A 13,923-nucleotide genomic window follows, 5' to 3' on the forward strand; every position below is an offset into this window, starting at 1 on the left:
GGGCTGCTCTTCATCTTGATCCACGAATCCACACGTTCGTTTCTTGGCCTAATCTCACATGCTACTGGAGGCTGGCTCCTGGCCCGATATAACCCTGTTAACAGACTAGGCGTATATTGAATGAGGAACTGGTGGCAGACCTACCGGGCTGATAAGGTTCTGTTTCACTGGTGCTAGTGAAAGGGGCCTCACAGCCTTGTGGGCAAGTGTGGTGCCACGGAGGTGTCTACGTGAACAATCTTCTCAAACTCTCCATGCCTCCTTGAGCCTGTGTGGACAGGGGGTGTCTTTTTAAAACGGTGCCAAGCTCACCTTACGTACCCCCAGAGGGTGCAGAACGTCACGTTGGTACAAGTGGGGAGACCTTACCACGTGATCCCGCTGATGTAATATTGACTAATATGCGCTTTACAACATGCGGCAGCTGTCCTTGTTGCATACAAAAAAACGCTAATAACAGCATTTTGGAATTCAGATACATTGAAATCATTTATTATCTAGGACACCATTTCGTGCTATTCTACAGGAGTCATTGATACAGTTAGATGTCCTTGTGATAAACTCTATGTAGGCCGCACTAAGAAGCGCCTTCATGATAGGGTGAAGGAACACTTTCACAAAATCAACAAGGTGTATATGCGACATGCTCTATCACGCCACTATGTGGAGAAACACAATCGGTCCTGCATTGGGACCACATTCTGTGGAATTCAAATTGTCTGAAAAAACCTGAGAGGTGGGGATTACTTAAAACTCATGTCAAGAAGTGAATCCAAATGGATCTTTATATTGGAAAGTTGGTCCCCAAGGGACTAAACTATGAGCTAGGACTATACGCCCTGTAATTAATATCAAATTGATATTGAAAAGCTACATACTAGTAACATCAGTGAGGTTGCCATTGATTGTAATATACAATTTTTCCCACTATCTGTCCATACGGGCAAAGGTATTTTTCACTATATTATTATTTTATTAAAGTATTTTTTAAGACAGTGTTATGGGATTTTTAATCAAGCCACACACTTTAATTTTAATATTAATAACCATTTTTAAAGTTTTTTAATCAAAGGAATTGTAAGATGGGAATGGTTCCATTTTTTTTTTTTTAGAGGGGCTTTTTGTAACTGTATTCATGTGGTCTGGCATCAGTATTTATACTCCTATGATGCAAAACATCTCAGGTATTCCAACTTATTATCCTAAAATTATTATGGGCTAGAGGAGATGTAGCTTCTCAGTTAGCAACATGAAACATATATTTCCCATTTCAAAAATAATACATTGGTGCATTTTCGTATATATTCTCTCAAACAAATATATTTATATTTTCATCTTCTATATTTGGCAAGGAGGAGGGCAGTACGGAGCTGAACCGGGTGAAGAGTAACAACGTTAGTATATTGCAAGTAGATTGTGTACAAAACATTGTCATTGATTCTAACAGCAGGTTAAATACACACATATTCCCCCACTTTATGAAACACAGAGACATCAGTTAGTAGGGCAAACTTAATGAAGTGGACCAAAGGCATTATGTAGAGTAGGAGGGCAAGGCTATTTAAGGACAGCCGGAGCAGGAGGGCAACACCTTGAAGAAGAGGGACAGGGTCCCTAGAAACACGTCAAAGGGAATTGGCCCTCACACGAGTCCATAGCTTTGGACAGGTGTTGTCACAACTAGCCATTAGCCACGCCAATCGTTCACCACGCTACTAAACGACGGTGCCACCGGCCGGGGCTCACCGCCACATTGTGTAGTTACAAGCATGTAGAGGACATCCAGCACGGGGGGGACACTCCCTATCTCTGCTTATCCGGATTCCAGCACTACACCTCCTTCGGAGCTTCTAGGCCACCATTAATCCGGAGCACTCATAAGTAAGTGCCATATTATTTGAATGTCAGCTTAATCCATAGGTTTCATCGTGGCATTTTTTCACTAGTAGCGCGGCATCCTTATTGTGGTCTATTAATATTGACTTCAGGTGGGGTGTCGAGGTGTGGATCCCACACTTACAATAATCACACCAGGTATCATTTTAATTAGTGTAACAGCACCAACCAGACAATGACTGTTGACAGATTCACTTTAAGGGAACATTTTCAAGTTCTGAAGTTATCTCCTATCCATCTGAAAGGCAATAACTTCCCAATTGCTGGGGGTCCAACCGCTAGATCCCTCGCCGTTTGCAAGAACCAAGTCTTTTCAGACTGGGCTTGACTAAATGTAGATATGGTCTAAAGAAAGTTACATACAATCAATGTGAACAAGGCCGCAGGCCGCAAACTGACAAGGGAGAGAGAAAGGTTCAATCTCCAGAGGATAGAAAACTTCTCAGGAGCTGATTAAACTGGGATTAAAAAGGCCTAAATGCTTTTTAGAAGAAAGCATGATAAATGATCATATAAATGTGTAAAATTATTGTTCTGAATGTTAATCCAGTCGATCAGGTGGAAACATTAACTCTTTTAGGGCAGACTGGGTCATTCATTATAGATGTACCTGTGGCACGCCTGAGGGTTCAGTCGCCACAGAGGTACTGCATCTCCTCCTGAGGTGTGGTACCCCACCATCCAGGTAAGGTGGAGACACCTGATCACACTCCAACACCTGCACCCCACACCACAAAGTAGTGTAGCAAAGCACCTTCGGCGGCTCCCTGCTTGGAGTGTAGTATTGCACCCCTTGGTGGCTCCCTGCTTGGAACACGAAACGTGCTGGGAGGTGGGTGGAGCTGAGTTTACATAAAGAGAGCGGGAGATTATTGGGACGAGGGGAGTCTGACTCAGAGGGTCAGAGAGTTTGAGAGATCCCCAGCAGAGGGATGGATTGATGGAAGTGCTGCAGCAGACCTCAGTGACCTGGGTCTACTGGCACAGGAAAGAGACATTTTAGAAAGCCTGATTCTCCATAAGAAGGAACGGATTAGTACGGAACGTGAGGAGAATAAGAGAACAAGGACCAGGGTTAGAGGAGAACCCTTCCCAAGTTCTAAGCGCAAGGCCGGGGTCTGGTCCCCGAGGTTGTATGGATACTAATGGTCCTGCAGCAGACACCGGAGGAATAGAAGTAGTGACCGCTTTATTCCCACACAAGACTTGGGGGCACAACAGCAACGATAGTGAGCCGGGACTAGGTAGAAGGAGTCCCCAAAGTAGGCTACAGCTGTCTGCCGTACAAGTAGAGTTCATAGGAACATCTGACAGGAGGAACTCCAGTGTAACTCAGTACTGTGAGTACTTCACTCAAAGGCGCTAAGAGGGAGACGTTCAGAAAAGGCACATATGTTGGCGGAGTGTTGGAAAGGAATACTTCATCTTGTCTGGAGGATGACTGAGCTCCTGACCCGGAGGACACGGCACGGATGCGGGCACCTGTACCACAACAGACTGTGAGTAAAGCTTTGGAACTACATGCCCCGGTGTTCTCCACTTATTCCTGCGTCAGCCTGTCCGACACCGCTACATCACTTCTGCGCTTGTCACTACACCATCTAAGTGTCACTTCACCTACACTGCCCTGGGACTACAGCCCTGCCTGTGGAGGGCTATAACATCATTGCTGCGCTACACCATCTGTCCCAGAGGATTTGTCTGCAGCGTCGGCTTAACATCTTCCTTTCCGAACACCACAGGTGGCGTCACGAATCACTTATAAACTTTCACCACCATAAGCACACTGAAACAACCCCTTTTGGAATGGAGTCCCAGGGCCACGGACCGGGTCACTGCTGCCGTGACAACCCCCCGTTGAGAAGATCAACCGGCCCTGTACCGAGTACCCCACAGCCCTGGTGAGTGAGGGCGCGCCATACATATACCTATTCCCTTTATCCTTTTTTAAATCATAATATGCTACCCATAACTACTGTATGTAACTACTGCAGTGTATAGGCTGAACTACAATTGTCACGCAGTGCCTTGGAACTAACTGTGGAAGCTAACCAGGTTCCTAGAACTAAGGGCGCCCTAGTCTATCCCTGTCCACCGGATTACTCCTGATGGTGGAGATGCATTGTTCTTGTGCCTTGCTATGCTCCTATATCTAACCTTATCTGTACACTCCCCTACTCAGGGTAGTGGGAAGCGGAAGTGTATAGGAACACACTAACCAGACAAACAAGACGGACAGAGATAAATGAAAATAACAATCATACAAAATACACTCACCAAACAACAGAGAGGGATACAGGGGAGTTAAAGGAGGGAGAAACCAAATAGGAAAGGATGAGGATGTGCACACAGAAAAAACTCCAAGCAACAATTTTGTGAACAAATCTTGAAACAAGTACAACCACGAACTACATCTCCAACTTCAAACTAGGCAGCAAGAACTAACACTGGCAATCCCTAAGTGCCAGAGGCCAGTATACATAGCAGAGGGGAGTGGCCAACACTGAACAGCTGAGACAATCCAGGTAAGAAAGCTCCAGGAGCTTTAACTGAACAGATTAACACTTGTACTGCCAGCAAGGAAAAAAAACTTGCACTGTTTAATCAGATGGTGAAGTATTTCTACCTATTGCAGGAGTTCGTGATACCAGACACCACAATCTTCTGGCCCTTCTCTGTCGCGGTATCCCTGTGACAACAATGCCACAAACTACCTGTGGGAAGGGTTGGCACTATTTTTAGAAGAAAGCATATTTTTCTACTCAATTTAATTCCAGATAAATGCATTTTGGCTATGACGTGTAGAGTAATACTGACTCTATGGGGTATCACCATAAACCATGACATTATTACACAAGCATGGCAATCAGGAGACCTTCAGACTGTAAGGCAAAGTACAGCAGAGAGGACTTGTGCAACCTTTAATATAGGATTTTCTAATTTGAGCTGTTATTTTTATGGATTAGTTCTGTATTCTGCAGACCTGGATTACATTGTTTATTTCCAGCGCGATGACAAGTTAATTCCCACAGCTGTCCTTTTGTGTGAGACAGCATGAATATAAAACTTTGACCCGGTGCAGTTCTCACTAAGCCACGTGACCCGAGAGTTTCGTCAGGTGGGTACAAGAAAGACAGATGATGTATTTTCTGCAGACTACCGGCTGGAAAGATTAATGTCATCTTGCATCAAGTGAAGGGAGAATTCAGCGCACTAATCAGCATTTTATCTGTATAAACAGGACACCATTGTAAAGATGTAAAAGGCGGAAATAATACTGATACTACTAAGGGGCAGGAAGCCAATTCTCTCTCAACGATTTAATAATGGCGTTATCATTTATTGGTGATCGTATGATAATCAATTACAGAATGAATTATAGTGGTTGTCTGGAAGTAACATAAGGATGACATAATTTGTCAGTTGCGGCATTGGGCATTATCCTTACAGGGTTTGTCCCATATTCTGCACTCAGGAGCGCACCCTGCTTCCCGCTTGCAGGGGGGGGGCAGTGCTCTCCTGATAGATTGACAGCTGAGAGCAGCAGTACGGCTCAAATTGTCCGTGCACTCCTGCTGCTAGCTGCAGCTTTGTCTCTTGCTCACCAGAAGAGCGCAGGAGGACTAAAGCAAGGGGGATCCGGTGACCCAACCAGTTTCAGGGCAGAACTTGAAAGCTCCATTGCAAAGATGAGGCCACCGCTGATAGTCTGCAGAGTTGGCTGGTATCCTCTGCAGCAACCAGTAAAGAGTCCCCATATGTTGAGAATTTAGAAGAAATGTAATAAGAAGTAATGTTTTTACAAGCACTTTGCACTTTTACCCATTTAAGAAGATGAGATAACTTTTAAGGTGAGTGACCAATATAAAATCCAACATCCTGCACTGACCTTCCATCGCTCAGTTGATATCTCGTTCCACAACCAGAGGTAGTTCACTGAGGCAAAACATCGCCACTCTGTACATTGTGAAGTGGTCGCTCTCAAGTACTGGAGCTCATCTTTCAAGTGAACGTTATCCGAGCTGCAGTACACCGGAATGGTCACTATACAGTATACAGAACTGTGGTGTTCTGGTTTCATACATCGTGAACCTCCGGACGCAGTGGAACCAGGTATCGGCACTGCATGTTGCACTGCTAAAATCAAAACTAATATTAGTGAATTCTACTTTGAAATCAAGAAAGTATCTGATTTCTGACGACTTTCATGTTGTATTAACTTGTGAGTCAATCCATATATCTAACACATAGGAGAGCATCGCTGGGAAGGGACCGGTAATAATGACCTTAATCAATTGTGTCAAACAGAAAAAGTGTTGGTTTTTGATCCCCAAACACACGGCATATCCAGGGTAGCAATGAAATAGATCCAAAATGGTGGAAGAAGTGGAGAAAGTTCTCATTTGCAAGGTAAAATCTGTAACAGGCTCTCTGCCTATAATGTGCCACGTATAATATTGGTGTTTTTCTTATGTGGTAGATGGACCTTTGGCCCAATAGGCACCAGAACCTGGATGGGCAGCTACTCCTGCACCCAATACAACTTACCAAAACCTTAATATATTTTCAGTGTGTTAATACAGATAATATTATTTTTTCTTTATTCTTCCCAGTATGGTAGAAAACCTTATTCCTTACCTCTCAGTCCGGTTAATAAGGTTTGCAATTTGTGTAGCTGCAGAATTCAATAAGCATCGAGAGCGGCTGTCACCGAGCTGGAGGTTGTATAACAAGTTCTTCCTCACAGCAAATCTTTTGTTCATGTGATATTTTTTGCTTGCATGCAAAAAATCTAACAGATCTTCAGTTTCCTCCTGAAGACGCAAAAAAACGAAAACCCGAAAATAAACATCCTCAAGTTCAATGCATTAGAAGAAAAAAAAATGTTAATCCCACTGACCCCAAAAGATAGGTGATGACTTGCATATTGGTCGGTGTCTGACTGTTGAGACCCCACTGATTTTGGGCTCTGAAATGAAGTGTGAGAGAGGAGGAACACCTGTGTATTCATTGCATAAAGGACTACCGGGAAAAGAAGAGCGCTGTGCTCAGCTATCTTCTGCAGTCACGCAGAGAACGAATGGAGGAGTGATCGTACATCCATTCTGACGGGAAAAGTAGGCGTCCCAGTGGTCAGACACCCACTGATCCGCAAGTTATCACCCTTCTTTTGAATAGGTGATGACTCTGAATGTTGGGAATATCCCTTACATGGCATAGATGGAAAAAGTGAAAACCGATGTAAGTTATGTGACCGCTTCATAGTCAAAAGGGAGAACAGGGACATCCGTAATGGGTGCACAGGATGCGGATGTACCACTCTATTCCATAAAGAAAAACCAATGTACCCTGTATTGTGTTATCATTTCAATAAATTCTTTCTTCAGTGGCCCACATTATTAACATTTTTGCATAGTTGGAATTATTTGCACCAAATGGTTTGCGCTCAGCATAACAGACACCAAAAGCAGCGGTGGAGACTCCGTGTTAAACCCAGGGAGGATGAGTTCAGCCAAGTATAATATAATATATATACTGTATAATAGATATATACATATCTATAATATATATAATATATAATACCTGTCTGTGTTCATCATCTTATGAAATACTTTTATATTTGACCAGCTTGCTTTTTCTGAAATTGCCTGCGCCCCCGACGACCAAAGTGCGAAAATTTTGCACGGGCTAAGCTAGTATATATATAATATATATATATAACAGATACAAATAACTATAATATACAGTATATATAATATATATGTCACTGACATATATATACTGTATATATATATATATATATATATATATAAAAATTATTCATCTTTATATTGCATAGAGAGATACAGAGAAGAATAGCCATTAATTCATTCGTCGGCTTCTGTAAAATCATTACAGAAGCCGACAGGATAGGAGACATGGTTTACATACAGTAAACCATTGCAGAACAGTTAGATTTATATATGTCAGTGACTAATACTGTTAGTAGTATAGGTGTGTAAAATTTGGGAGCTGTATGTATTTAATAAAAGAATGTATTCACAGGAAAAAATTGCGTGGGCTCCTGCACAATTTTCTTCACCAGAGAGGGAAAGCCAGTGACTGAGGGCAGATATTAATAGCCTAGAGAAAGACCATGGTTATTGCCCCCCCGGCTAAAATAAATCTGCCCCCAGTCACCCCAGAAAAAGGCGCATCTGTAAGATGCGCCAATTCTGGCACTTAGCCTCTCTCTTCCCATTGCCCTGTAGCGGGTGGCATATGGGGTAATAAGGGGTTAATGTCACCTTGCTATTGTAAAGTGACATTAAGCCCGGTTAATAATGGAGAGGTGTCAACAAGACACCTATCCATTATTAATCCAATAGTATGAAAGGGTTAAAAAAAACACACACATTAAGAATAAAGACTTTTAATGAAATAATTAAACACACTTGTTTCCCATCTTTATTAAACTCCCAATCAAAGCGAAGCCCTCGTTCTCCTGTAAAAAATTATAAAATATAAAAGCAACAATATCCCATACCTGTCCGTTGTACAGTCAAGTCCCACGCCGCAAACCATCTCAAGGGGTTAAGTAGTTTACAACAAGGAGCGGTGCTAATGCGACCAGTCTGGCTGTAAACCACAGAGGAATGAATGAAAAGCTGTCTGCGCAGCCTCCCAGCCTTTCCCGCGGTTAACTGTGCAGTGTGGCAAAGTGACAGTTCATTTTCCCACGCTGCCGAGTTGATGGCAGGTCAGGCTGGGAGGCTGCGCAGCATCAGTGACGTCAGCGCAGCCTCCCAGCCTGACCTGCGATAAACTTGACAGCGTGGGAAAATGAACTGTCACTTTCCCACACTGCAGAGTTCACCTCGGGTCAGGCTGGGAGGCAGTGCTGACGTCACTGATGCTGACGCCGGCAGCTTCTCATTCATTCCTCTGTGGTTTAGAGCTGGGGCGGTCGCATTACCACCGCTTCCGGTTTTAAACTATTTAACCCCTTGAGATGGATTGCGGTGTGGGACTTGACTGTACGGTGGACAGGTATGGGATATTGTTGCTTTTTTTATTTTTTATGTTTTACAGGAGAACGAAGGCTTCGCTTGGTTTGGGAGTTTAATAAAGATGGGAAAATAGTATGTTATATTTTTTTATTTAGTATGTCTTTTTATTTCATTAAACGACTTTATTCTTAATGTGTGTGTCTTTTTTAACTCTTGCATACTATTGGATTAATAATGGATAGGTGTCTTATTGACACCTCTCCATTATTAACCAGGCTTAATGTCACCTTACAATAGCAAGGTCAGATTAACCCCTTATTACCTCATATGCCACCCGCTACAGGGCAATGGGAAGGGAGAGGCTGCCGGAATTGGCGCATCTTACAAATGTGCCTTTTCTGGGGTGGCTGGGGGCAGATGTTTTTAGCCGGGGGGGCCAATAACCATGGTCCCTCTCTAGGCTATTAATATATGCCCTCAGTCACTGGCTTTTCCTCTCTGGCGAAGAAAATTGCGCGGGAGCCCACGCAATTTTTTCCTGTGATTTAATTCTTTAATTTAACACCTACAGCTACACATTTTTACACACATACACTAATAACATTAGTAGTCAGGGACATATAAATCGAAATGATATGCAATGGTTTACTGTATGTAAACCATGGGTCATATCCTGTCTGCTTTGCAATTATTTTACAGAAGCCAACAACTGAATTATCGGCTATTCTACTATCTATATCTCTATCAAATATATATATATATATATATATATATGTGTGTCAATAGTCATGGTACATATCATATCATGTTTGTATAACACATGTGGCCACCAATAGACATATATGGAGTAAGGTACAATAAATATATGTAACATCAAATAAACGTAAAGGTTATAACATTGTAATACGTGATTTGCAAGTCCCTGCTACAGCGGCCACTTCGGAAGTCCTTGGCATCCAGACAAGAGTGCTGTGAGCCATCTGCTACCGGCCGTCATCTCCGGCTCCTATGCTGATTAATAAGACTCTGCAACCTCATGACGTGCACCTTTCCACAACATCATCGTTGCAGTGCCTACTTATCAGAAAAGGCAGTGGAGATGCCGGCAGATGTTTGCAGGGCTTTGGTCTGGATGCCACAAACTACCGATGAGGCTGCTAGATTAGGGTCTTGCAAATCGTTTTTCTCAAACATAGTCAACTTCCCTGCAGATATCTTCAGCAATCTTTTGTGAAAATTGTTGAAATCTCATTCTAGTAGCTGTAGCGTATTAGGCTAAAGATTTCTACAAGCAAATCTGGGTGGAAAATTAGCATCAAGCATGCAATGCTTGAAAATACCCAAATTGAGAAGTTCAACGAGTTGGGTTTGTGGCTGTACTGCATTCTTTTTTGGTAAAAGTAAAGGCCCCCATATGCATTAGACTCAAGCTGTCCAAACCCACCAATATTGTGATTGGCCAACAGTGTGTATGGGGGCCTCAGGACACTTCCAGAACAGAAGATTTCAGGGGAGGATAAGGATCCGACCTTCAGAGATAAGCCGCTGCCAGAAAAGTGTGGCAGTGACTCTCTAATGGAGAACACAGGAGCCCTCAGTCATACTGGCTGATCGGAATCTTCCTGTTGCAGCATGGAGTATTACAGCTCATCAACTGAAGGCAAAAGTAATATTTAATATTGACATCTTTTTACCTGAGCCGTCAGATAGTGTTCAATCAGAGTCCTCTGCATCTCAGGTTGAGTTTTCACTAAACTCGATACTTGGTCAAAAAACATCTTATGAAGGTCGGTTCTGTGACTGATATCCAGTTGTCTGTAAGACTTGGCAAACTCTTCTTCTTGCCTGAATAAAAGTTCCCTCTTCAATTCAGTCCTCTCAAGGCCATGCAGCTTGTCAAGAAGTGCTCGGTATTCAGAGAGAGCCTGCAGTAGAAGAGAACCGGGACAAGAGAAAAGCTCTTCTACAATCATGAAAATAAAAGCAGAGACTGGTCAAATTAAAGGGAAATCTGTCACCACGGGAAAGTATATGACCAGTTAATATAGGCATACAGCCATACAGGTAGTAGAAACATTACATTAGTCCTACCTGAATGCCCATATTAATAGGTCATATACATCTCGGGACAGATTAACTTTAAACTTGAGTTATGCGAAGATTGGCTAACACAATGGCAGTATATATTGTGTACATATATACACAGAATGAAAGAACCCGCAAGAACACCCTAGGAGAGCAAGCTACCATAGAAGTCAACATCCATCCTTCATTAAAACCTTACAACATGACCAGAACTCAGTGTGGAAATGACCCTCATCAGTCAAAACGTACTGCGGTGGCGAAATACCTTTCATATCTGTCAGCCAAATATTGATCAAGATTTAAAGGTGTTTTCTGGGTTCCCTGGGTGCACGGTGTTTTAAATAAAACAAAAACAAGACACACTCAGTTAGATATAATATTAAAGGAAGAACTGAAAGTGTTTTTCTGGTTACGAAAAAAGCCAATCAGTGAGCTCACATTCCTCTACATCCACCACTTTTTGTACCATTGGATCCCTTTTGCCACGGATAATAGTAATTTCCACACGCTCTCTCTGGATTTCTTAACAGCCCAGTGATTCTTATCCCATCCTATGTGTGTGCCTCGAGCAAACGCAAGTTTTTTGTCCGGCTAAAAAAATTATTTTAACTGGATCCGGTTTTTTTAACATTGAAGTCTATATGGAAAACGGATCCGTTAAATAGCAATCTGTTTTTCTTCCATTTGGAAAGAATATGTTTTTTTGCTTACTGGATCAGTTTCAAATGGAAGAAAACAGATCCGTTTTCCATAGACTTCAATGATAAAAAACGGAGTCAGTTGTAAAAATTTGTTTTAGCCAGACAAAAAAGTTGTGTCCTCACGACTTTTGTCAACAGATTTCTGCTGGATCCGTTCTAACAGATGATTACTTGACATGTGAACATAGCTTAACCAGCATATCATCAAGTTACAATGTAGGAAAGATATGGCTTAAAAGGAATCTGTCACCTCATTTTTCGAATATACGCTGCCGGCACCGACATCAGGGGTTTATCTACAGCATTCAGTAATGCTATAGATAAGCCTCCGATGTAACCTGAAAGAGAAGAAAAAGGAGTTAGATTATACTCCCCGGGGGCGCTCCGGTCTTGATCCGGTGGGTGTTGCGGTCCGGCACCTCCCATCTTCTAACGGTGATGTCCTCTTCTTTGCTGCCTGTCGTGGCTCCGGCGCAGGCGCACTGCTCTGCTCTGTTGAGGGCAGAGCAGAATACTGCAGTACGCAGGCGCCGGACTTTCTTAAAAGTCGGGTCGAACGAAATCGGCAGACTATAGGGAAAAGTCGGGGTCCGACTGAAACACGAAACCCAGTGCAAGTCAATGGGGAAGCAAAGTCGGCAGGGAGTGGAGGACACTAAACACATCTACAGTGCCCATTTCAATGCCAACAACATCAATTTTTATTACTTAAGCTTGGCAACCTTAATTTACTTTATAATAATAGTTACGCATTGAAAACTGGGGGTTATTTGGCTCAAATTGTGGGGGGGTAGGGCTGGCGGCAGGTTTTCGTGTGCCCTGGGCCAAAGAGTGTCAGTGGGCCCTTTTAACACATACCACAATTCATAATGCTCCGATATGGCACAGAAATATAGGTATAGTACAATGAAAAATACTTCACTGCTTACATGACATGACTGCTATCCATTTTAAATTCTATAATAGCTCAAAAAACGGACAGTATATTACTCCATACAGTATTATGGCCACCACATAGTGCGCAATACAGAATAATGAGCCCCATATATTTCTCCATACAGAATAATTGGTCCCATACACTCACTGGCCACTTTATTAGGTACACCTGTCCAACTGTGTGTTAAGACTTAATTTCTAATCAGCCAATCACATGGCGGCAACTCAGTGCATTTAGGCATGTAGACATGGTCAAGACAATCTCCTGCAGTTCAAACCGAGCATCAGTATGGGGAAGAAAGGTGATTTGAGTGCCTTTGAACGTGGCATGATTGTTGGTGCCAGAAGGGCTGGTCTGAGTATTTCAGAAACTGCTGATCTACTGGGATTTTCACGCACAACCATCTCTAGGGTTTACAGAGAATGGTCCGAAAAAGAAAAAAAAAACCAGTGAGCGGCAGTTCTGTGGCCGGAAATGCCATGTTGATGCCAGAGGTCAGAGGAGAATGGGCAGACTGGTTCGAGCTGATAGAAAGGCAACATTGACTCAAATGGCCACCCGTTACAACCAAGTTAGGCAGAAGAGCATCTCTGAACGCACAGAGCGTCGAACTTTGAGGCAGATGGGCTACAGCAGCAGAAGACCACACTGGGTACCACTCCTCTCAGCTAAGAACAGGAAATTGAGGCTACAATTTGCACAAGCTCATCGAAATTGGACAGTAGAAGATTGGAAAAACGTTGCCTGGTCTGATGAGTCTCGATTTCTGCTGCGACATTCGGATGGTAGGGTCAGAATTTGGCGTAAACAACATGAAAGCATGGATCCATCCTGCCTTGTATCAACGGTTCAGGCTGGTGGTGGTGGTGTCATGGTGTGGGGAATTTTTTCTGTGCACTCTTTGGGCCCCTTGGTACCAATTGAGCATCGTTGCAACGCCACAGCCTACCTGAGTATTGTTGCTGACCATGTCCATCCCTTTATGACCACAATGTACCCAACATCTGATGGCTACTTTCAGCAGGATAATGCGCCATGTCATAAAGCTCGAATCATCTCAGATTGGTTTCTTGAACATGACAATGAGTTTACTGTACTCAAATGGCCTCCTCAGTCACCAGATCTCAATCCAATAGAGCATCTTTGGGATGTGGTGGAACGGGAGATTCGCATCAGGGATGTGCAGCCGACAAATCTGCGCCAACTGTGTGATGCCATCATGTCAATATGGTCCAAAATCTCTGAGGAATGCTTCCAGCACCTTGTTGAATCTCTGCCACGAAGAATTGAGGCAGTTCTGAAGGCAAAAGGGGGT

General features: G+C 43.1%; 1 protein-coding gene across 2 annotated transcripts in view; it reads right to left on the reverse strand.

The window, feature by feature from the left end:
* EVC2 (EvC ciliary complex subunit 2) overlaps positions 1-13,923 on the reverse strand; it is a 226,967-nt gene that overhangs the window by 104,460 nt on the left and 108,584 nt on the right. For both annotated transcript variants that reach the window (XM_073574499.1, XM_073574500.1), the window contains 2 exons: positions 10,580-10,810; positions 6,535-6,710 (listed from right to left, as the gene is read on the reverse strand). In XM_073574499.1, the coding sequence (XP_073430600.1) occupies positions 6,535-6,710; positions 10,580-10,810 (407 nt within the window). The remainder of the gene's footprint in view (positions 1-6,534; positions 6,711-10,579; positions 10,811-13,923) is intronic.

Source organism: Dendrobates tinctorius, unplaced genomic scaffold (assembly GCF_039654945.1).
Source record: "Dendrobates tinctorius isolate UK_male_01 unplaced genomic scaffold, ASM3965494v1 ptg000039l, whole genome shotgun sequence".
Lineage (NCBI taxonomy): Eukaryota > Metazoa > Chordata > Amphibia > Anura > Dendrobatidae > Dendrobates > Dendrobates tinctorius.